General features: G+C 43.6%; 1 protein-coding gene across 2 annotated transcripts in view; it reads left to right on the top strand.

Annotated features, from left to right (window-relative positions):
* The first annotated feature begins 4,026 nt into the window (after window positions 1-4,026).
* MAP2K1 (mitogen-activated protein kinase kinase 1) overlaps window positions 4,027-22,775 on the top strand; it is an 81,037-nt gene continuing 62,288 nt past the window's right edge. Inside the window, exon 1 of one of the 2 annotated variants that reach the window (XM_059180885.1) lies at window positions 4,027-4,582. In XM_059180885.1, the coding sequence (XP_059036868.1) occupies window positions 4,503-4,582 (80 nt within the window). In that variant the 5' untranslated portion in view covers window positions 4,027-4,502. Of the gene's footprint in view, window positions 4,583-16,309; window positions 16,339-22,775 lie in introns of those variants that run through there. The other variant, XM_059180886.1, reaches the window with a different exon arrangement.

Below are 22,775 nucleotides of genomic sequence, written 5' to 3' on the forward strand. Positions count from 1 at the left end.
GTATTTATTTATTTGACAGAGAGATCACAAGTAGGCAGAGAAGCAGGCCGGGGCGGCTGGGGGCCAGCCAGTGCGAAGCAGGTTCTCTGCTGAGCAAGGAGCCTGATGTGGGGCTCGATCCCTGGTCCCTGAGATTATAACCTGAGCAAAGGCAGAGGCTTAACCCACTAAGCCATGCAGGTGCCCCAAAAGATTTATTTATTTTTTAAGAGAGAGAGAGAATGCACAGGAGGGAGGGGCAGAGGGAGAGGGAAAGACAGAGTCTTTTTTTTTTTTTTTAAATTTTGCAGTCTGTTTCCCCACTTTATTATCTTTATATTTTTATTATTAACATATAATGTATGATTTGTTTCAGGGGCACACGTCTGTGATTTATCAGTCTTACACAACCCAGAGAGCTCACCACAACACATACCCTCCCCAATGTCCTTCACCCAGCCACCACATCCCCCTTACGCCCCCCTCCAGCAACCCTCAGTTCATTTCCTAAGATTAAGAGTCTCTTATGGTTTGTCTCTCTCTCTGGTTTCATCTCGTTTCATTTGGAAAGGGAGAGTCATAAGTAGACTCTGTGCTGAGCGCAGAGCCCGACTTAGGGCTTGATCTCAGGACCCTGAGATTACAATCTGAGCTCAAATCAAGAGTCATATGCTTAACCAACTGTACCACCCAGGCACCCCACCATTTTGACCACTCTAAAGTGTACATTTTAGTGAAAATAAGTACTTACATTGTGATTTTCAGTTCCTTCATAACTAAGAAAGTTCAGCATCTTTTCATGATTATTTGTTTTGGGGCTTTTTTGGTGTTTTAAACAATTTATTTATTTATTTGATAGAGAGATCACAAGTAGGTAGAGAGGCAGACAGAGAGAGAGGGGGAAGCAGTCTCCTCGCTGAGCAAGGAGCCTGATGTGGCACTCAATCTTAGGACTCTGGGATCATTACCTGAGCTGAAGGCAGAGGTTTAAGCCACTGAGCCATTCTCTTTTCATGATTATTAACCATTTGGATATTTTCTTTTATTAAGGGTCTGTTCAAGTCTTTTGCCCATTTTTCTATTGGATTGTTTGTCTTTTTCTTGTTTATGTGTAAGAGTTTTTTTTTTTTTAATTTTTAAGAAGGGTTTTATTTATTTATTTGATACAGAGAGAGGACGCAAGAGAGCTTACAAGCAGGGGGAGCTGCAGGCAAAGGGAGAGAGAGAGACGGAGGCTCCCCGCTGAGCAGATAGCTTAATGTGGGACCCAATCCCTGGACCCTAGGACCTGAGCTGAGCTGAAGGCAGATGCTTAACCAACTGAGCTATCCAGCCTCCCTCTGTGTAGGAGTTTTTATATATTATGGACAAGAGGTTTCCCCCCAACATATGAATTGTAAATGTCCTCTCTATTTTTACCCTTTTTGAAGGTCAGAAGTAACTAATATTAATAGAGTCCAATTTATTGTATTTTTCCTTTATGATTTGTTTTTTGTGTCTTCTTTAAGAAAGCTTTGCTGAGGTGCACCTGGCTGGCTCAGTCATTAGAGCATGTGACTCTTGATCTCCAGGTTGTGAGTTCAAGCCCCAGGTTGGGCGTAGAACTTACTTAAAACCAAAAAAACAAACCCCAAATAAACAAAAAACTCCTAAAAAATAACCCCCCCCAAAACTTCACCTACCTAATATCTTCACCTAATATGAAGATATTCTCCAATATTTTCTTCTAAAAGCTTTATTTAGTTCTATAATCCATCTAGAGTTGATTTGTTATGTCTGGTGTGATATAGGGATTAAGACTTACTTTTCTCTCATGGAGAGTCAATTGGCCCATCACCATTTGTTTAAAAGATCATCCTTTCCCCCACTGCACTGTATTATCATCTTTGCCAAAAATTAGGTGATCAAATATGGGTTTGTTTTCAGACTCTTTATTCTTCCCCACTTGTCTACTTGTCTGTCCTTATGCTAGTGCCATACTGCTTTAAATACTCAGATGGATCTCAATATCTGGTAGCATAGATCTTCCAGTTTTGTTCTTCAAGCTCTCTCGGCTATTCTTGGCTCCTTCCCCTGGATTTCATCGTTGGTGTTGTTGCTTTAATAACAGCTTTATTAAGAGACAATACATATATACCATATAATTTGCTCATTTAAAGTGTATAATTCAATGGTTTTAATAAATTTACAGAGACGAGCAACCATCACCACAGTCAATTTTAGGACATTTTCATCACCTTAGAAGAAACTCAGGCACTTAAGCTCTCATTTTACTATCCCAAGTTCATCTGCCCTACCAAGCCCGAAACAATCACTAGTCAACTCTCTGTCTCCATAGATTTGCCTATTCTGGACATTTCCTCTAAATGGGATCATACAATATGTGACATTTTGTGACTGACCGCTTTCACTTAACATCATGTTTTCAAAGTCATTCATGCTGTAGCATGGATCAGCCCTTCATTCCTCTTCATGGCTGAGTAATATTCTGTTGTATGGGTATGTCACCTTTTGTTCACCCATTCATGATTTGATGGAAATTTGGGTTGCTTCCACTCTTTGGCTATCATGAATAATGCTTCCATAAACATCTGTGTGTAAGTTTTTGTATGGATATACTTTTTTCATTTCTCTTGAGCATATAGTTAGGGGTAGAATTTCTGAGTCATACAGTAACTATATTTAACTGGAGGAATTGCCAGACTGTTTCCCAAATTGTCTGCACTACTGTACATTCCCATATTAATGTTAAAAAATTTTTAAATGTTTTTAATTAAGTTTTATGGATTATAAAAAATTCAGAGTACCAAGGACTACAAAATGAAGAGGAAACCTTATTCTCTTTATATACAGCAAACACCTGGGTGGCTGACACACTGCTCTGGACCAGCAGTTGCAGGTGCTTAGTTTGTTCTGCATACTTAATACCTTTAGGACTGAATAGAGGGGGGGGAAGAGAGGGATTGAATATTTGTTTGTTTGTTTATGAGAGGGGAGAGAGACAGAGCAGGGGTGGGGCAAAGGGAGAGGGAGAGACTCTCAAGCAGGCTCTACTTCCAGAGTGGCAATGGATACTGGGGATCCCATGACCCCCGGCCACAAGATCATGACCCGAGCAAAAATCAAGGGTCTTATGCTTAACCAACTGAGCCACCCAGGCACCCCTGAATTTACATTAAAAAAAAAAAAATCTATGGTACCTCTTTTACTTTTTTAAGCTCTTTATTCATCTTATTTCTTTAAGTTTCATATAACTGGGATTATTGGTTTAAAGGTTGTTTTTTTGTTTTGGTTTGTTTTTTTAGAGGGGGGGGTTTCAAGGCTTTAAAATATATTATCAATCTGCTCTCAAAAAAGGTTGCCCAGGGCGCCTGGGTGGCCAGTTGGTTAAGCGCTGCCTTCGGCTCAGGTCATGATCCCAGGGTCCGGGGATCGAGTCTCACATTGGGCTCCCAGCTCCATGGGGAGTCTGCTTCTCCCTCTGACCTTCTCCCCACTCATGCTCTCGCTCTCTCTTCCTCAAATGAATAAATAAAATGTTTAAAAAAAAAAAAGGTTGCCCAATTACAATCTCATCAGTAATCTCATCAGTACCCTCATCAGTAGATCAATAGTGTGTAATACAATTTCATATAAATCTATTTGCTAGTTTGTTAGGCTCAAGGAGTGTTTTGACAAGTTTTCGAGTTCCTTAGGCTCCCTCTCTTGTAGAAATGAGAAGTCTTTCCTTACTCATTTTATTATTTCATCTCCTTCAACGTGATTCGGCCCGGGGAGGGCGCTCCAGTCACCGCAGAAGAGGAGACAGCCCGGCGTCCCGCCACGTGAAACCCACCTTAGCTCGGTGAATCAGGACGCACGACCTCCTTTCCCGGTGGGTCCACCTGAGTGCCGCGTGGCAGCAGAGGGCGCTGTGGAGCCAGCGCCGGACCCCGCCCCCAGGGCAGCACGCCGCGCCCCCGTGACGTATTTCCGCGTCATCTGCCGCCTAGGCGTACTCCCATTGGCTGTCGGCGAGGCAATAGGGGCGGAGCCGAGTGGGTGTGTGGAAAGCGCAGCAGCCCCGGTGGAGGGGCGAGGCTTCCCTCTTCCCCGCCCCTGCTCCGCTCTCCATTCCCTCCCTGGGACGGCTGCGCCGAGCGGCTGGAGCGCGGCGCCGGTGGCGGCGGTACTTTCCGCGCTGAAGCTGGAGCAGGGCTGTGGCGGTGTCGATCGAGCCTGAAGGACGGGTTGACTGAGGGAGAGAGGGAGGGAATCCCGGGCTGCCGAGCTGCGCCGGCGGGGAAGCCCTTCGATTCGCTGCGCGCCAAGGCGAGCTCCAGGCGAGAGGGTCGGGGGTCCCCAGAGACCGCCAGCGGCCCCTTGGCGTTGACTGGACCACGCGGGGCGCGCCTCCCGAAGGCAGCCCCGGGGCTCGCGACCCCTACTTGGCCCTGCGCGGCGGGCGTGGGGCAGCTCAGAGGGAGGAAGCAAGAGAGGGGCCGCCCTCCCCTCAGAGTTAGAAGCGCCTTCCCTGGTCCAGAATGCCCAAGAAGAAGCCGACGCCCATCCAGCTGAACCCGGCCCCCGACGGCTCCGCGGTTAACGGGACCAGCTCGGCGGAGTAAGTCTGGGGTGGGCGGCGAGCGCCGGTCCGGGCTGCAGAGGCCACTGCTGGGGTGTAGGAGCCCAGGCGGGTGTGCGCGGCGCGCCGGGCTCCTCTCGGGTTCGTCACGTACGTTTCAGGCTGGCAGGGGCGAGGAACTCCCGGCCGCCGAGGTATCGGTGACTAAGCACAGATTGTGCTCCTGACTCAGACCCGTCAGTGGACCCAGCGAGCCTCAATATTCCCCCTCTCCTGACCCTTGCAGTCATCCTTGGCCACTGGCCATTCACTTTCTCCCCCTGAAAGATAAAAACTGGTTCATCTCCCGTAACCCCCCCCCCCCCAACCCCGAGCTGTTTTCCCCAGATCGTCTGGGATCGTGGCCTGCGAAGGGGAGAAGGGAGCAAATGTCCTGGAAAAAATTGAGATCGCATCTGCGTCTTTGAGACCGGCTCGGGGTATGGAGAGTGGAGTTGGGACGAGCAAGCCGCGTCCTCACCTTTGTGCTTGACACCTGTGGGCCGGGAGTGCAGCCTCGTTGCGGCGGCTGGCTGGCTGGCTGGCTGGCTGGCAGGGGCGTGTGCGCATCGGTATCCCGGTGGCTTTTCTCTCGCCGACTTCGGGGCCTCTGGGTTCTTGGCCTTCTTCCTGGAAACTATCTTGTCTCCAAGGGAGCCGCTTTCCTCTTCTTCGTCTCACTCTTCATTCATTAACAAATCCCTCCTCACCAGTGACTCTCCTGGCTTTCCGTATTTTACCATGAGCCCTAAACTGACCTGAGACGTGAACACCGTAGCCATGAAAACCAGCGCAAGGTGCTCCATCTCCGCAGCTTCCAGTGTGGCTCAGAAGCCGGCACTTTATCTCATTAAACAGGGATGAGGGCGCTTTCGTGGGGTGTTTCCGAACTCCCACAACTCTTTTTGTGCCCTTAATAGGGAACAAGACTGTTAGGGAGAGAGATCCGGCCAGCTGGAGAATTAACCAGAAAAGATTTGGTTCGTAATCTTTATTTGCACACTGGAGATGTATGGAAGCTAGCTGATGAAATGAATGGAGTAGGCCTGAACTGTCTGCCCTTTGGTGATTTCTATAACCTTCCCTTCTCTCTTTAGATTTTAATAGCCTGGGGACCTGCTGGCTTGATGACTCTCTTCATCCCTGTAATGATCGCAAGGCCAGTGGAGGACCTGTGTTGTGAACTCAGTTAGTTTCCTCAGACCTGTTCCCAACAGATGCTCTTCAGTTACTGTCATGGCTCTTCTGTGTGATATTGACTTGGACAGGTCAGATTCTATGCAGAATAGTTATTCAGGCTTACTGTACATAATTTTACCCCTTTAAAACAAATTGACATCCCCCCAGCACAGGGCAGGACAACTTTTGACCATAGTGCCTGGTTGAATGTTGTGGCCTGACCATCCTGCCCTTATTTGATTTGGAGGTAGGTACTTAGTGGAAGTACCTGTTGTCATCTCTTGTTAATTGTGGCGCCACACCTGTGTTCTTTGCAAATGGGAGGAATCTCATTAAAAAATACAGGGGCGCCTGGATGGTACAGTTAAGCGTCCTACTCTTGGTTTCAGCTGGGGTCATGCGTGCTCTCGGGGTCCTAGTATCGGATCTGAGTTGAGATCAATGAAGAGTCTGCTTGGGGATTTTTCTCTCTCTCTGCTCCTCATGCTGCCTCTCTAAAATAAATAAATCTTTAAAAAAAGAAAAAATACAGGCAGAAAAAGAATACTCTGTAGTTGGTGGCAGAAAAGTTTGGTGGGACTGGGAGATTCTCAGCAGTGGTTAGGAGGTTGGTCTCTGGAATCAGGCTAAGTTTGAAGCCTGCCTCTTTTACTTTGTGGTTTTGTGATCTGGGACAAGTATCATTCTTATCTTAAAGATACAGCTTAGGTTTAGTTTTGTCATCTGTAAAAATGGAGCTAATGATAGAACCTACTTAGGGTAGTTTTGAAGGTTAAATGAGCTAATACGTAGTAAACGTCCCATAAATGTTAGCTTCTGGTGCCTTTGCCACTGGATGGATGTTGAGAAAGCTGAAGGAAACTAGAAGGTAATTTCCATTCGTGGTGGTGGATATGTGTGTTAAGGTGCCTTTGCTTCTGGATAAGCGAATCCCCACAATTGCTTAGTTTTTTGTGCCATCTGCATCTACCTCCATGACTCATTGCTGTGTTACAATAGGAGGCATCTTTGTGTAGGCTGCCTGAGACAAACAGGGACTGTTCCCCTACATTTCCTGGCACTAAAGGGAGGAAAGCTGTACACATATTCATCTTTCACCTTCGAGAGTGTTTCTCAAGTGAGGCTGCTGTACTCGTGATTTCTGTGATTAGACCAGGGCATGGTTTGAACATTATCATGTCATGTAAACTAGGAAGCAAAAAAAAAAAAAAATAAAATAAAAAAAATAAATCCGTTGACATAAAGGATCTCTTAGTACTAACTTGGCAAGGTTGTTTCTCCTCTCTGGCTCCTTGGCACTTGGGATTTACCTCTAACTTAGCACTTAATGTATTCGGATGGAGCTGGGTGCATGGACCTGAAGTTTATGCAAGTTGCCAGGGTCCTTGAAAAAAAAAGAGTGCAAAAGTACCTTTTTTGCAAATTTTTGCAAAAATGTCTGAGTGTACTGCATGGGTACTAAGCGTTAGTATGAAATAAATTGGAAATAAGATAATATCAGCCCCCTGTTTCAAATGTTTTCACGGTTCCATTGCAGTTAGAATGAAATCCAGACTCCTACTGGGCTGTGAGACCCAGAGATCTGCCCCCTGTGGCAGCACCCCCCATCTCTTTAACCACATTTCCTGCTGCTTCTTCCTTCCACCATTCTAGTCCTCTTTCACTTCCTCCTGGGGATGGTCTGTACCCCCTCCAGGCCCTTACACATGCTGTTCCCTTAGCCTAGAATGAATCATCCCTTCCTCTTCCCAATCTGGGAAGGAAGTAATCATCATCTCTACCTAAATGCCATTTCCTCTGAGGTGTTCACAGACCACCTTATCTCTAAGGGAGGTCACTTTCCCTGTCATCTGTTTTTTTTTTGTTTTTTTGTTTTTTAAAGACAGGGCATTTAAGAGTGCCTTTCTTTCTTTCTTTTTTTTAAAGTAGGTTCCACTTAAATTGGGCCCCCTTGTGGGGCCCAAATTCATGACTCTGTGATCAGGAGAGTTGCATGCTTCACATACTGAGCCAGCTACGACCCCATCACCTGATTTTTTTTTTTTTTTTTCATGACATTCATTCACTGTCTATAATTTTTTACTAGGATATCTTAAATATCTCTCTTTTTTGTACACCATAAACTGTAAGGTTAGTACTGCCTTTTTTTTTTTCAAAATTTCACTTATTTATTTGACGGAGAGATCACAAGTAGGCAGAGAGGCAGGCAGAGAGAGAGAGGGAAAGCAGGCTCCCTGCTGAGCAGAGAGCTGGGGCTCTATCCCAGGACCCTGGGATCATGACCCCCGCCGAAGGCAGAGGTGTAACCTACCAAGCCACCCAGGCACCCTAGTACTGCCTTTTTCTGATTCAGTGTTCTGTAAGTAGTCCCTGGGACACAGTAGCTGGCATATAGTAAGTGCAAATATGCTTGAGTAAAACAGTGAGAGTCTTGAATTTCTAATATTTGCACAATGTGTTTAACACATCTTTTTGTACTTTTTCATTTATTTACCCCTTTGCTGTCATTTCCCTCTCCCCATTTCCTTTTCTTTCACAGGCTCTCACCCACTCTAGGGTATTTAATATTTGGTCTTACAGTTCCACCCATTTTTTGGTATGTATGTACCTTTGGGAGGTAGATGGTATTGTTTTGTGTGTTTCTGTGCAGAGAGTGCTGAATGCGATTGTGCTGTTACTCTGCCTTAAGAAGGGAGATCCTGCCATTTGTGACAACATGGATGAACCTGGAAGACATATTAAATGAAATAAGCCAGACAGAGATGAAAAAAAAAAATACTGTGTGATCTCACTTACATGTGGAATCTAAAAAAAGGGGGAGAATAAGTCAAAACAGAGAGTAGATAGGTGGTTACCAGGGGTGGAGAGATGGGGGTATTGGTCAGAGGATACAAAGCTGTAGTTAATGTAGGATAAATAAGCCTAGAGATCTAATGTACAACATGGCGGCTATAGTTAATACCAGTGTATTAAATACTGGAGATTTGGTAACATAGTAGATTTCAGGTGCTCACATAAACCAAAAAATGTTAACTATGTAAGGAAATAAATACTTTTGTTAATTAGCTTGACTATAGTAATTGTTTCTCTGTATGTGTATCAAAGCTCACGTTGTACGCCCTAAATATATTCAGATTTTATAAAAATTACTGTTGTGCTGTAAATACGCCTCAGTTGGGATAGATTAGGTTATACTGAGGTTACAAACAACCAGAAAATCAGTAGTTGAACACACTTGCAGGTCAGTGGGAGTCTCTGTTCATTGGATTCCATTAGGGATCTAGGCTTATGGAGGTACCATCTCTGAAATATGCTCATGTGAGAAGGGCATCTTGTGAATCACATTCTGGCTCCTAAAGTTTTTGTTGAGAAGTGACAGGTCGCTTTTGCTCCCATTTTATTGGCTGGAGCAAATCATACGGCTGTGCTGACCTTCAAAGGAGCAGGGGCTTCTTAGAAGGAGAACCAGGAATATTTAAACAGAAGCAATGACCACCCCGAGCTTTTCTTCCAGTTTGTCTTTACTTTTTTTTTTTTAAACAAAATACCATGTTTCTGACCTATTCATGATGCTACATGATACTATTAATTATTTGTCTTGTTTGCAGAGCAGTCTTGGACATGTACCACATTTTACTTATTGTTCTATGTCAATTCCCCTAGAATGAGACAACTGTTTTCAGCCTTTTGCTGCATCAGACAGTACGGTCATGACCATCCTTGTGCATGGCTCCCTTTGGACCCTTGTGAGAGTTCCCTATGGGGTGTACTCAAATGGGATTGCTTGGGGTGTGTCTCCTACCATGTGTCTCCTACCTTGATGAGGCACTTGCTTTATCTCCTTGTTTCTGAAAGAACACTTTTTTGTTTAAGATTTTATTTATTTATTTATTTATTATTTATTTATTTTAAAAAAGTTTATTTATTTATTTGACAGAGAGACAGCAAGGAACACAAGCTGGGGGAGCGGGAGCGGGAGAGGGAGAAGCAGGCTTCCACTGAGCAGGGAGCCCAGTATGGGGCTCTATCCCAGAACCTAGGATGGTGACCTGAGCCAAAGGCTGTTGCCTAACGACTGAGCTGTCCAGGTGCCCCTAAGATTTTACTTTAAAGTGATCTCCACACCCAACATGGGGCTTGAACTCACAACCCTGATATCAAGAGTTGCATGCTGTACCAACTAAGCCAGTCAGGTGCCCATTAAAGAGCACTTCTTATCTCCATGAGGAAAAGCTTGAGCCCTGAGAAGAAATCCCAGCATAGGGCATTTCCCAAAATGTCACTTTCTGGTTGACTTCAAGCAAGTCCTTTGTACTTCCTGACTCTTTTGTTTCCTTATGTATTCAGTGGAAGGGGGGGCCTTACAGAATCTTGACCTTAATGGCCTATGGGGTCCCACCCTATCACCCTGCCCCCCTCACACACCTGCCATTCAGCCCCACTGTACACTGGTATCTGGTCCACGGTAGGTGGTGCACATTCCCACCTCAGAGCTCTTGCATTTGGCATTCCATCTACCTGGAAGCTCTTTAAAAAAACTTGCTTCCTCACGTCCTTCAGAACTCTGTCTGCAAAAATGTCTCTTCACGGAGGTCGTCCTTGTTCACTCTGTGTAGTCTGTAACACAGCACTTCCTGTCTCTGCCCCTTTGCTGTGCCCAGTCTTTCCTCAAGCACTTAACCACTAACTAACATGGCATGGTGTGTATTCCTCTGTGGTCCCTGCCCGGCTAATGTGGAAGCTTCACGAAGGTGGGGGCTTGGCTTTGCTCCTTGGCCAGTGAATAGAACAGTGTCTGCTCTTCAGTAGACACCTGCTGATGAAATGAAGCATTCCTACCCCGAATGAGTATTAGGAAGATTAAGCAAGGTAACTCATGTAAAACTCATGTAAAAGAGCTTTGAAGGCCATGAAGTGGGGAAGAAACGGAGGGTGCGTTGCTTGGCCTTGGTGGCACCCATAGATTTTGGCTTTCGAACGGTTTCACCATAACCCTAAAACATGCAGACTGACTTCACAATTGCGCTCGGAGCATAGTTCCTAGCATCAGCACTTCCGCCAGGTTTGTCTGGGACGCACATCTGTTAGGATGTGAAGGCCCTTCAGGAAGGGGACAGCAAGGTTATGACAGGTTGATGTGCTTTTCGGGGGTCTCCGATGGCCTTTTTGGGTTGTGTACCATGATCACGAGGAGCCTTTCAAGTGGTTTTGACTCATTTTGTAGTTTTGAACTTGGATGTGTCTCCCTCTTTGTTGCTGCAGTAATGAATACTGGTGCTGTCATTTGAGAACAGCCGCAGGTGAATAGTCTGCGGTCTTGGGAGGAATGCCTGTGCTGTTGTCATAGCGGATACAGAAAGGGCACACAGATTCCTGCAGATGACTTCATCATGGCAAGGAGATGTGGGGGGTACTTGTTTGAACATAAACGCTTAGAACATTCTACTTTCATGAACTTGTTCGTCTTTGAAAGAAAGGGAGAGGATACGTCAGTAGAGTAGGCATTGGCCCTGTCTTCCCCATCTAGTTTGATTTTTCTCTCTCCCAGTTCACCTGTTGTGGTCCGCATTGACCCCTTTACTGTCTTCCCTTCACACCAGCAAATTGCTTCCTACCTCTGTCTGGTCTTGCTCACATGGTTTCTTTTGTCTGGAATGCCCTCTGCTTTTCTGTGTGATTGTATTTTTGTTTTATATTTGCCACCACACTTCAGCGTCTGTGAGGGCAGAGACCATGACTATCTTGTGTACTGATCTTTCTCCAGCATCTAGCAAGGTGCCTGGAATCAGTGAGTGCTGTCTGTCTTTCAAAACCTGGCATAAATTTCATCTCCACGTATACATCTAGGTAATCCTGTGATTATATAGTGTTTTCTGAATAACTCCATGTTATTCTACGACTTGTCTTAAAGACTTAAACTGCTTCTTAATTGCTAATCTTGGCTCTATCATTGAACTTTACTGAGCCTCAGTTTTCCTTATTAGGAAAGTAAGGATGATAATGTAACAAACCTGTGAAGAAGGCAGGCAGATAAGCATCATCTGAAATAATGTATATGAAAGCACTTTATCATTACTGGAATGCTCTTCAAGGGGGAAGTGTTGTTAGTGATGCCCCTTTGAATTCTTCCTTCTCAGAAAGCTGTTATCTTTTGCTCTTAATACCAAATTACAAATGTTGATAAATCATGTTAATTTGGGCATTTTATATGCTGCCTGTCTTTTAAAATCTAAGCCAGATCTGCATCTAATCAAGCCTTGAGACCTAACTTCCTGTTTACAACAAATGCAGGGACAGAGGAACAAGTTAAATGACACCAGGAGGAAACCATCTGACAAATCCAGGACGTGGAACGTTCTCTATGACAACTGACTTAGTCTTTCTAGAAAGTCAGTGTCATGGGCAAAAGCAGGGGGAGTGGTATGGTTCTAGAGTAACAGACTGGGGTGCCTGGGTGGCTCAGTGGTTTAAGCCGCTGCCTTCGGCTCAGGTCATGATCTCAGGGTGCTGGGATCGAGTCCCGCATCGGGCTCTCTGCTCAGCAGGGAGCCTGCTTCCCTCTGTCTCTCTCTGTCTGCCTCTCCATCTACTTGTGATTTCTCTCTGTCAAATAAATAAATAAATAAAATCTTAAAAAAAAAAAAAATAGAGTAACAGACTGAAGACACATGCTAACCAAATGTAATGCATGAACCTCAGGTGGATGCTGAATCAAAAATGAAATAGTGACCAAATGTGTTCTTGGCACAATTTGGGAAATTTGAATAGAGAATTATTAATTTTTTAGCTGTTATGTATTATTATGTAGGAAAAAGTTCTTCATAGGTGATACATGAGACTCACTTTGAAATGGTTCAGGAAAAAATGCACATACACACATAGATAAAGCAAATGAAGCAAATTGTCTGCAGTTGTTTAGTTGGTTAGTTTATGAGTTTCCCTGTTTTATTCTTTCCATTTTTCTGTATGTTTGGAAAAATTCATAATAAATACTTGAGTTCCCAGAGAACAAAATTCATCCTGAGTCTTAAGCCCTTTTTATTTATTTTATTTTATTTTTTTATAATTTATTTTATCTTTTTAAAAGATTTTTATTTATTTATCAGAGAGAGAGGGGGAGAGAGCGAGCACAGGCAGACAGAATGGCAGGCAGAGGGAGAAGCAGGCTCCCTGCAGAGCAAGGAGCCCGATGTGGGACTCGATCCCAGGACCTGAGCCGAAGGCAGCTGCTTAACCAACTGAGCCACCCAGGCGTCCCCCTTTTTAATGTTAACTCACATTTTCTCTTAACCCTTTTGTACTTCTGGTCTATGTTGTGTAATGAATATAACATTAAATAGTATCATTTTAAAATCATAATGCTTTCTTATTCACTAAGTGTGCCTTTTATGTCTTTTTTTTTTTTAAAGATAATTAAAAAAAAAATATTTTATTTATTTAATTTACAGACAGATCAGAAGGCGGCAGAGAGGCGGGCAGAGAGAGAGGAAGGGAAGCAGGCTCCCTGCCAAGCAGAGGGCCCGATTTGGGGCTCGATCCCAGGACCCTGGGATCATGACCTGAGCTGAAAGCAGAGGCTTTAACCCACTAAGTCACCCAGGCGCCCCCCCTTTTGTGTCTTTTCCCCTTAACTTGATTAGGGCCATACCTTTTTGGACCCCTGTGTTTATAACACTGCTGATACGGTTAATCATTTTTGGTAGATTGAACAAAACCAAAGTAGTGTTTGTGTAAATTTATTTTTAAGAATTTGTTTTATTTTTTTTAAGATTTTATTTATTTATTTGACAGAGATCACAAGTAGGCAGAGAGAGGAAGAGAAGCAGGCTCCCTGCTGAGCAGAGAGCCCGCTTGATCCTGGGACCCCAGAATCATGACCTGAGCCGAAGGCAGAGGCCTTAAGCCACTGAGGTGCCCCTATTTATTTTTTAAAAAGATTTATTTAGGGGGCGCCTGGGTGGCTCAGTGGGTTAAGCTGCTGCCTTCGGCTCAGGTCATGATCTCAGGGTCCTGGGATCGAGTCCCGCATCGAGCTCTCTGCTCAGCAGGGAGCCTGCTTCCCTCTCTCTCTTTCTGTCTGCCTCTCCGACCACTTGTGATTTCTCTCTGTCAAATAAATAAATAAAATCTTAAAAAAAAAAAAAAAAAGATTTATTTAGGGGCAGATCCTGGGCTGTTCAGTCAGGTAAGCGTTTGCCTTCAGCTCATGTCCTGATCTCAGGGTTGTAGGATCCAGCTGCACATGAGGCTCCCTGCTCAGCAGAGAGTCTGTGTCTCCCTCTCTCTCTGACCCTCCTCCCCGCTTGCGCTCACTCGCGCACTCGCTCGCTCTCTCTCTCTCTTGCACTCAAAAAAAAAAAAAAAAAGATTTCTTTATTTATTTTAGAGTGTGGGGAGCGGGAGGAAGAGAGTGTCTTAAGCATATTCCATGCTGGATGCAGAGCCTGTCGTGGGGCTGGATCCCACGGAGATCAAGACCCCAGCTGAAATCAGGAGCTATCAGATTCAAACTGATTGCAATACTCAGGGAGCCCAAAATTTCGTTTAAACAATGAAACTGGGGCACCTGGGTGGCTCATTTGGTTGAGCATCAGACTCTTGTTTTGGTTTAGTCATGATTTCAGTGTCCTGGGATTGGGCCCCATGTGGGGCTCAGTGCAGAGTCTGAGATTCTTTCCCTCTCCCTCTCCCACCCCTTCTGCTCCTCCCTCCCTTCAAATAAAGAAATAAAATCTAAAAAAAAAAAAAAAAAAAAAAATCAAAAATAAACTGACAACCACAAAAAACCTCTTTGCTAGCTTTCCTCGGTATGAATTGGTTCTATTTCCACCATCTTCCCAGGAAGCACAGGTCAAGCAAATGGTGAATATTTCTGACATGTGGAGAAAACAAACCCTGAGAACCCACAGGCTGGGCAGAAAATGAGGTTGAGCCCGAGAGGAAAGCTTAAAGTCCCAGTTTTGTTTCTGTTTTCTTCCAGAAGCTTCCATTTCTCAAAAATCATCTGTCTTACTGCTGCTTGATTGTTTTTACTTCATGTCCGGTGTCCTCGTTCTGTTGCCCAAAAGCCTGTGAGATCTGTTTGGAGACTCCAATACCTGTTTGCTGAGTTAACCCCTCCCAGGATGAATGGTGTTTTGTTTTAAAGCAGCAGGTGTTCTCTGGATTCTGGCGCGGCACAGCCTCAAAGAGCTGATCCTGCCTCTGATTTCTCAGTGTAGTTCCCAGGGGCATCCTGCTTTGATGTTAGCAAGGGAGTCAGATTAAGAAGAGGTTACAGCGTGTTAAGAAGAAGTGGAGAAGGGTAATGTGACCTCTTTCCCCCTCACCCCCTTCTTTGAATATTTGTTAACACTTTTTAAAGAAGGAAACTACAGACTTCAAACTTCCCAGTTTAACTTTTTTTTGGACATTCCATTATATATGTGGCTGTGATCAGTTGATGAAGTCTCTCTCTACTCTCCAGTCCCCCTCTCAACTTTTCATGGACATAATCCTCTTGGTTTCGTATATTTTTGGCTGAGTCTGGCTTTATAAATGATATTTTGTTGATGAGGTGGCTTCCAGATTTTGTTTTTTGAAGATTTTATTTATTTGAGAGAGAAGGTGCAGGGGGGTGGGGCGGGAGGAGCAGAGGGAGAGAGAATCTTAAGCAGATTCCCCACTGAGTGCAGAGCCTGATTTGGGGCTCCATCTTGAGACCCTGAGACCCTGAGATAATGACCTGAACTGAAACCAAGAGCTGGGCACTTAACCGACTGCGCCACCCAGGCACCCCCAGATTTTCATTATGTACTGATAGTCTGGCAAATGTTCTGAACCAATTTGTTTTGTTCCGCTTTTAAATTAATTCATACACCAAATCAGAGGCAGTGAACCATGTTGCCGCTGTTTGTTACGTATTAACAGAATATGTTCCAAAAAAAGATGGAACCAATTATATTTAACTGTTTCCTCAAGCTGCAGAAAGGTTTTTTTCCTTCTCCTTTTATTTTTTTAAAGCTCTGATTTTTTGATAGTTTGGTAGGTGGAAAGGGCTCCTTTGAAGGTCAATCTGCTTTACTTAAGGTGTTAGCCAGGCTGTGTTTTTGAAATGGGATTATTTTCTATATTTCACCAATTCGTTTGAACTAATATTTATTGAATGCTTGATGTAATTTGCTATGCTAGGAGCTGGGGGCAGTTGAGTAAGATTTTCTTTGTCTCTAGGGATTTTAAAACCTCATTAGCAGGACGGGGAGAGGTCGCAGGGGCTCAGGAAGGAAACAAACGGCTGCCGAGGAAGGAAAGTGCCCTGATGTATAAAGAAAGTACTGTCAGAGCTCAAGGAGAGGAGGAAGAAGGCACATCCAGTGGGGGAGATTAGGAAAGCCATCACGGAAGAGATGACATTTGAGCTGGGCCTTGAAGGATAGCTAGGATTTCCATGGGAATGGAGGGGGGCAGGGCATGGCAGGAAGAGAGCAGAGGATGAGTGGCTTCTCATAAGTGGGAAAGCCTGGGATGCCTGGAGGAGCTGGGAAGTAGTTGAGTGCGCTGGTGCATGGGTGCAGGTTGGAGGAGATGAAGCTAGAGAGGTAGGTGGGCTGGTTTTCTGATACCCGCTACATATTTCAAAAAAGTCACATGCAAACTTTTCTTCTCTGATGATTTTTCAAGAGGTATGTCTAAACAGTTTTTATGTGCTTTGTATTTATTTGTTCATTCATGTCTTTTGTTAATCTACCCAGTTACTTGTCTGGTGGTTTGTTGAAGTCCGTATGCTCTGTATTTTAAAGTTTTATCAATTATGTGGCTGCAACGTTGTCTCGGTGAGGTTTTCCTTTTATGTCGTGTTAAGAAAAACATTTTTTTTTTGTCTTTAAAAACATGTCTTTTGTATGAGATAGCTCTACCTTTGTTTAGTATTTAGACGTATCTCTTCACAACTTTGCTGGAGGATGTGGCTTCTTTGTCTTATAGCCATTTCTTTCTCGTATGGTTAATTCTGTCCCATCTGGAATTTATTAATGTGTTTGGTGTGAGGAATGGGTCTAGTTATTCTCCACAGTGTGTTCTAGTATCTTACAGGAATTTATTAAATATCTATCTATCTATTGTATTTTCAGGTTTACTTTTATTTGGTAGTGGTGGTATTTTGATGTATTTATAAAATTGCCTTTTAACACTTATGTAGTGTTGATATGGTTTTTTTTTTCAGTTTGGTAGGGTTAATGAAAACGTAATTAAAAATTAAAAAATTGGGGCACCTGGGTGGCTCAGTGGGTTAAAGCCTCTGCCTTCGGCTCAGGTCATGATCCCAGGGTCCTGGGATCGAGCCCTGCATCAGGCTCTCTGCTCAGCAGGGAGCCTGCTTCCTCCTCTCTCTGACTGCCTCTCTGCCTACTGTGATATCTGTCTGTCAAATAAATAAATAAAATCTTTAAAAAAAAAAATTAAAAAATTATTTATTTATTTATTTGTCAGAGAGAGAGAGAGAGAGAACACAAGCAGGCAGAGCGGCAGGCAGAGGCTGAGAGAGAAGCAGGCTCCCCACAGAGCAAGGAGCCCGACGTGGGACTCGATCCCAGGATTCCGGGATCATGACCCGAGCCGAAGGCAGCGGCTTAACCCACTGAGCCACTCAGGCGTCCCTTTTTAAAAAATTTTTTAAGGGCGCCTGGGTGGCTCAGTGGGTTAAGCCGCTGCCTTCGGCTCGGGTCGTGATCTCGGGGTCCTGGGATCGAGTCCCGCATCGGGCTCTCTGCTCGGCAGGGAGCCTGCTCCCCCCCCCCCTCTCTGCCTGCTTCTCTATCTACTTGTGATTTCTCTCTGTCAAATAAATAAATAAATAAATAAAATTTTTTTAAAAAAGATTATTTATTTGACAGAGATCACAAGTAGACAGAGAGGCAGGCAGAGGAGGTGGGGGAAGCAGGCCTCCCGTCGAGCAGATAGCCCGACTCGGGGGTCGATTCCAGGACCCTGGGATCATGAACCAAGCCAAAGGCAGAGGCTTTAACCCAGACCCAGGCACCCTAAAGATTTTATTTTTTAGTAATCTCTAGACCCAACTTGGGGCTTGAACTCATGACTCTGAGATCAAGTGTGGCATGCTCTACCAACTGAGCCACCCAGGTGCCCCTAATGAAAACTTTAACAACTCTCATCGTGTACCTTTCCATTTATTAATGTCTCTTCTCTCTCTCCTATTATGGTGTTACAGTTTCTTCCGAGTAACTCTAGTGTGTTCTGAGTTAATATTTCAAGGCTTAACATTTTGATGTCATTTTTTTCTTAATGTCATTGTGACTGAACATTTTTCAATTTGTATTTTCTTTTCTTTAAAAAAAAATTTTTTTTAAACATTTTATTTATTTATTTGACAGACAGAGATCACAAGTAGGCAGAGAGGAAGGCAGAGAGAGAGGAGGAAGCAGGCTCTCCATGAAGCAGAGAGCCCGATGCGGGGCTCAATCCCAGGACTCTGGGATCATGACCTGAGCCGAAGGCAGAGGCCTTAACCCACTGAGCCACCCAGGCGCCCTGTAATTTGTATTTTCTATCTTGACCATGATTTGATTTGTATGAATTGTTTATGTCCTGCAGCTTTGTTAAATTCAGTCATAGCTACTAATTTTTTTGGTTGACTGTATATGCATTTCTATCTAGATTTACTGGTATCCTTTTTAAAACATAACTTATTTTTTCCTCTGAACATCTTTATATTTTATAACCATCTTGCTTTGCTCTCAGTAGCAGTTCTTGTGTCCCAGGGGAACATTATTAAGTATAATGATGCTTCCCAAGGACCTTCTGGGCAAGGAACATTTCTGCTTTTTCCAAAGAGCCATGAAAATAGGAAGCAGCTGCCTAGCTTCATAGAAGCAGAGCCTGTTTGGGCGGGATGGGACCTTACAGATCCTTTAGCCCCCCTGCCTGCTTTTGCAAGATGAAACCAGACCCAGAGAGCAGAAAGAACTTGCTGGGAGCTCACACAGCTGGAATGGAGGAGTTGGTTTTCAGACTTTGATTTTCCTATGGTGTATATATTACATGCTTTCATTTGGGATACTTGGTTGGAAGATGTTCTAACCAGGTCTGCCCACCACTAAATTTGGTAACTGTATCCGGTATTATCAAAAAAAATTTAAAACTAATAATTGGAATTTTTTCAAGAAATCATCGAAAAATTTTCAAGTAATAATCTGAAGCTCTTGAGAAGGCAACCCTCTGTGTCACCATTCTCTTAGGTGTTTGAGTGAAAAGGGGATAAGGAAATGAGGGGAGGAAAGGGTATTTTAGTCCAGGATCCTTAGTAGGAGGGCCTATTTTTAAGCTTCATAATGTCAGTTTTAAAAGCAGTGGTTTTCAAAATAACCACAGACAAAAGTCCCCTTGAAATGAATGCCGTTCTGGAATTGACCTATTTTGAGTTTAACTGTTCCCAAGAAAGGTTCACAATCTTGAATGCTCTTACGTGCATTTACTTTTCAGACAAAGTAGAACAGTAAGTTGAGAGAATGATGTGCATGGGTTCCAGATTCAGGTTAAATCTAGGAATATGGGAGGTTGTAAGCAGACATGACTGGCCAATCATATTGTACTTACAGGCTTGTCTGGATCCAGGATAATTATAGTCCCTTCTTTATTAAGTTGTAAGTTACATTTCCAAGTTAGTTTAAAAAAATTAGACCTTCACCACATTTGAGAGTCTAGAGTCAAAGTTATTTGCCCAATTTGATTTCATACCATCCTTCAGAAAACGGTCCTTCCAGAATGGCCTGTCGGGGGAGGCCTCAGAGCTTAGCAAGAATTCCAAGCCAACTGTAAACCTTTTGTCTGATGGTTTACTGGAACCCAGACTGCAATCCTACCAAAATGCCAGCCTGTATTTCATCTTCTTCCTCCCATCCCCCAACAGGAAGAAGGCAGCAGCTTAACATTCCAATAATTATTATTAGAAAATTAATCCTGCTTTTAGGCATTCATTTAGGTCCAGTATAAAACTTGGTCATTGGTGCCGTGGAAAGGTTCCATTCACTAGAGGACAGGCCAGTGGAACACTTGGACCAGGCTTTTAACACATATTAATTTAAGTAGAGACTGGGGTGCCTGACTGGCTCAGTCAGTAGAGCATTCGACCTCTCTCGAGGTTGTAGGTTTGAGCCCCATGTTGGGTATAGAAATTACTTAAAAATAAATATATATTTTTAAGATACTATTTATTTTTCAGAGAGAGAGAGAGCACAAGCAAGGGGAGCAGCAGGCAGAGCAGGCAGACGGAGAAGCAGGTTTTCTGCTGAGCAGGGAGCCCGATGTAGGACTCCATCCCAGGACTCTGGGATCATGACCTGAGCCAAAGGCAGATGCTTAACCAACTGAGCCACCCAGGCATCCCAAAAATAAAAGCTTAAAATTTTTTTTTTTTTAAGATAGGGACTGTAACATTTTTAAAAATTTTATTGGAACACTCCCTTCTAAAACATAGTCTCTTTTGCCTTGTTTTATTTTGGTAACTAAACTAATGCTGGGTTAGCCATAAATGTAGTTTGTTGCTTTTCTATTTCTGAGTATTCTGAATCACTGAGCAATTACAAAATGAAAGGTTATCCTAAAGCGTTTCCAAAGAAAGAAACCGTCAAATATTAGGGGAAGTCAAGGGGAGAGTTAAGGAGGGAAGTACCAGAACCACCAACAGGTGTTGGTTGCATTGAAAAAAGTGTCAGCTTAGTATACAATCATGGGGAAGAGTTTTGTGAATTCCTGAATGCTGGTGTGAGGTGGAGGGGCCCCAGAGTAAGCGGAAGTCAGCAGTTCCGGAGGCGCAGAGGACTTGGCTTGCTGGCTCGCCCACAGCTGAGGACCTGAATCAATTCCTAAGCAAGTGGCATTCTGGAAAGACAAGGGCTGCATCTGTAGGAGCACAGCTGTTAATCTGCGGGGTAATAATTAAGAACAGGTCGAGATAGGAAGGAACAATAGGATGAAGTCGAAAGACGTGAAACTTGTATCCTTGAAGGACACCATAACTCAAAAAAGAACTAACATTTATTGAGAGCCTGTTTCCTATCTACATGCATTATCTTGAATTTGCATTAAAATTCTGCAAGAAAGGTCCTAATATTCTGTTGTACAAATAAGGAAAATGAAGTTCAGGGGAGTTAAGTAATTTACGAAGTTCGTACATTTAGAAGGTCGTGGGACTCAGTTTAGAAGCCAGGTTTGGCCTACTCGAACATCCATGTTTCTCCCACACAGCTGTCCAAAGATCATGTAAAATGATAGAGGTCTTTAAAAAACCAGTTTTTTTTTTTTTTTTTTTTTCAAAGTAAACCCTATGCCTAGTGTGGGGCTTGAACTGACAACCCTGAGATCAGGAGTTACATACTCTACTGACTGAGCCAGTCAGGCACCTTTCTAGAGGTCTTTTTAGAGTTGTACTTGCCAAAACTGGAGCCACTAGCCATATGTAGCTATTGAAATTTCAATGTATTAAAATTCAGTGAAGTTTAAAAATAAAAATCAGTTTCTAAGTTGCCCAAGCCACACTTGAAGGGACTGGGGCGGCATGTGACTAGTGGCTACTGCATTGGAGATCATAGATTAGAGCCCACTGTTGGCAGAAAACTAGTGCCTAGTGGTCATCCAATTTTACCCTTTTATTTATTTTTGCCTCTTATTTTGTGAAGGAGAAAATGAGGGACAAAGAAAGGAGGTAATGTGTTCAGTGTCCTTTGTCTGATTAATCTGAGCCTTTGGGCTGATTGCCTGGTGGCTTTCCCATGGTCCACACTCTCCTTTTAAAACAGTTAACAGGCCAGAGGTGTGCAAGAGGAGTGACTGCTCTACTGTCCCCAGCCTTGCCTGGCCTTCAAACTAGAGTCTTTCTCCCAGAGTGCAGCCCCTTGTTTTCCTAAGTTCAAAGGGCATATCCGGATTAGTTGCCTCTAGGAAAATGAGAGAGGTTTGTTGGAAAGGAATTCCATAGTAAATGTCTGAAACAGCACTTTGATTCCCCCTGTTCGTGCTCTGCCTTCCTACCAAGCACTTTGTAGCTGAACTTGCAGCTGCTTGCCATTTGTCTTCCAATCAAGGCCAACTTCAAAATGGTTCAGATGACAGAGGTATGTATACTTTGAATAGAAGCAGCTGCTTGTTGTTTGCTGTGATTTGAATGGCTTTTATGTGAGGGTCAAATAGATTTAGATTATGACTAAAATTACAACAGTAGGTTTCATACTTCTGTGTTAAGAATATTCAGGGGCACCTGGGTGGCTCAGTCGTTAAGCGTCTCTCGTCAGCTTGGGTCATGATCCCAGGGTCCTGGGATGGAGTCCTGCATCGAGCTCCCTGCTCAGTGGGAAGCCTGCTTCTCCCTCTACCCCTGCTTGTGTTCCTGCTCTTGCTGTCTCCCTTTCTCTCTCAAATAAATATAATCTGTAAAATAAAAAAGATTGAGATGTATTAACATTCATTTAACTGATACTTACTACGTATTTTATTACGTACCTGGTATAGACCAGCTACTGGGCTGAGAAGTGGATGAAATGGACTTTCGCTGAAGATGGAAAAGATGTCAGTGTTCTGGGCGAGTCTAATGCACTTTAAAAACTTGCCTGAATTTTATCATCAGCACTTGCCATCCGTCTATTTAGTCCTGAAATGCAGTGAAAGCTCCAGCTTGGATCATTGGTTTGAAGTAAAGTGAAGAATCATGTGCAAATGTCCTTTTAGTAGATGCTATTAAAGCCATTTAAATTATACACGCCAGTGTCTAAATGACAGTCTAAAGTGTATGTGTGTGTGTGGAGTCGGGGGATGGGCATGTGGGAACAATAAGGAGGCATTGTACTGTGGTAATATTTTTAGGAAACCTTAAATGTAATACTTGATTTCAGTATATCACACTCATTGGTTGGTTTAGAAAGTTGTCTTTTAGAAACAAAGTTTGGGTTTTTTTACCTAAAGAAATGTTAAAGTCACATGCTTGAGTATGGACAGAAATAAAAAACAAGTTGAAGTGATGGTAAGA

Source organism: Mustela lutreola, chromosome 7, assembly GCF_030435805.1.
Source record: "Mustela lutreola isolate mMusLut2 chromosome 7, mMusLut2.pri, whole genome shotgun sequence".
Taxonomy (NCBI): domain Eukaryota; kingdom Metazoa; phylum Chordata; class Mammalia; order Carnivora; family Mustelidae; genus Mustela; species Mustela lutreola.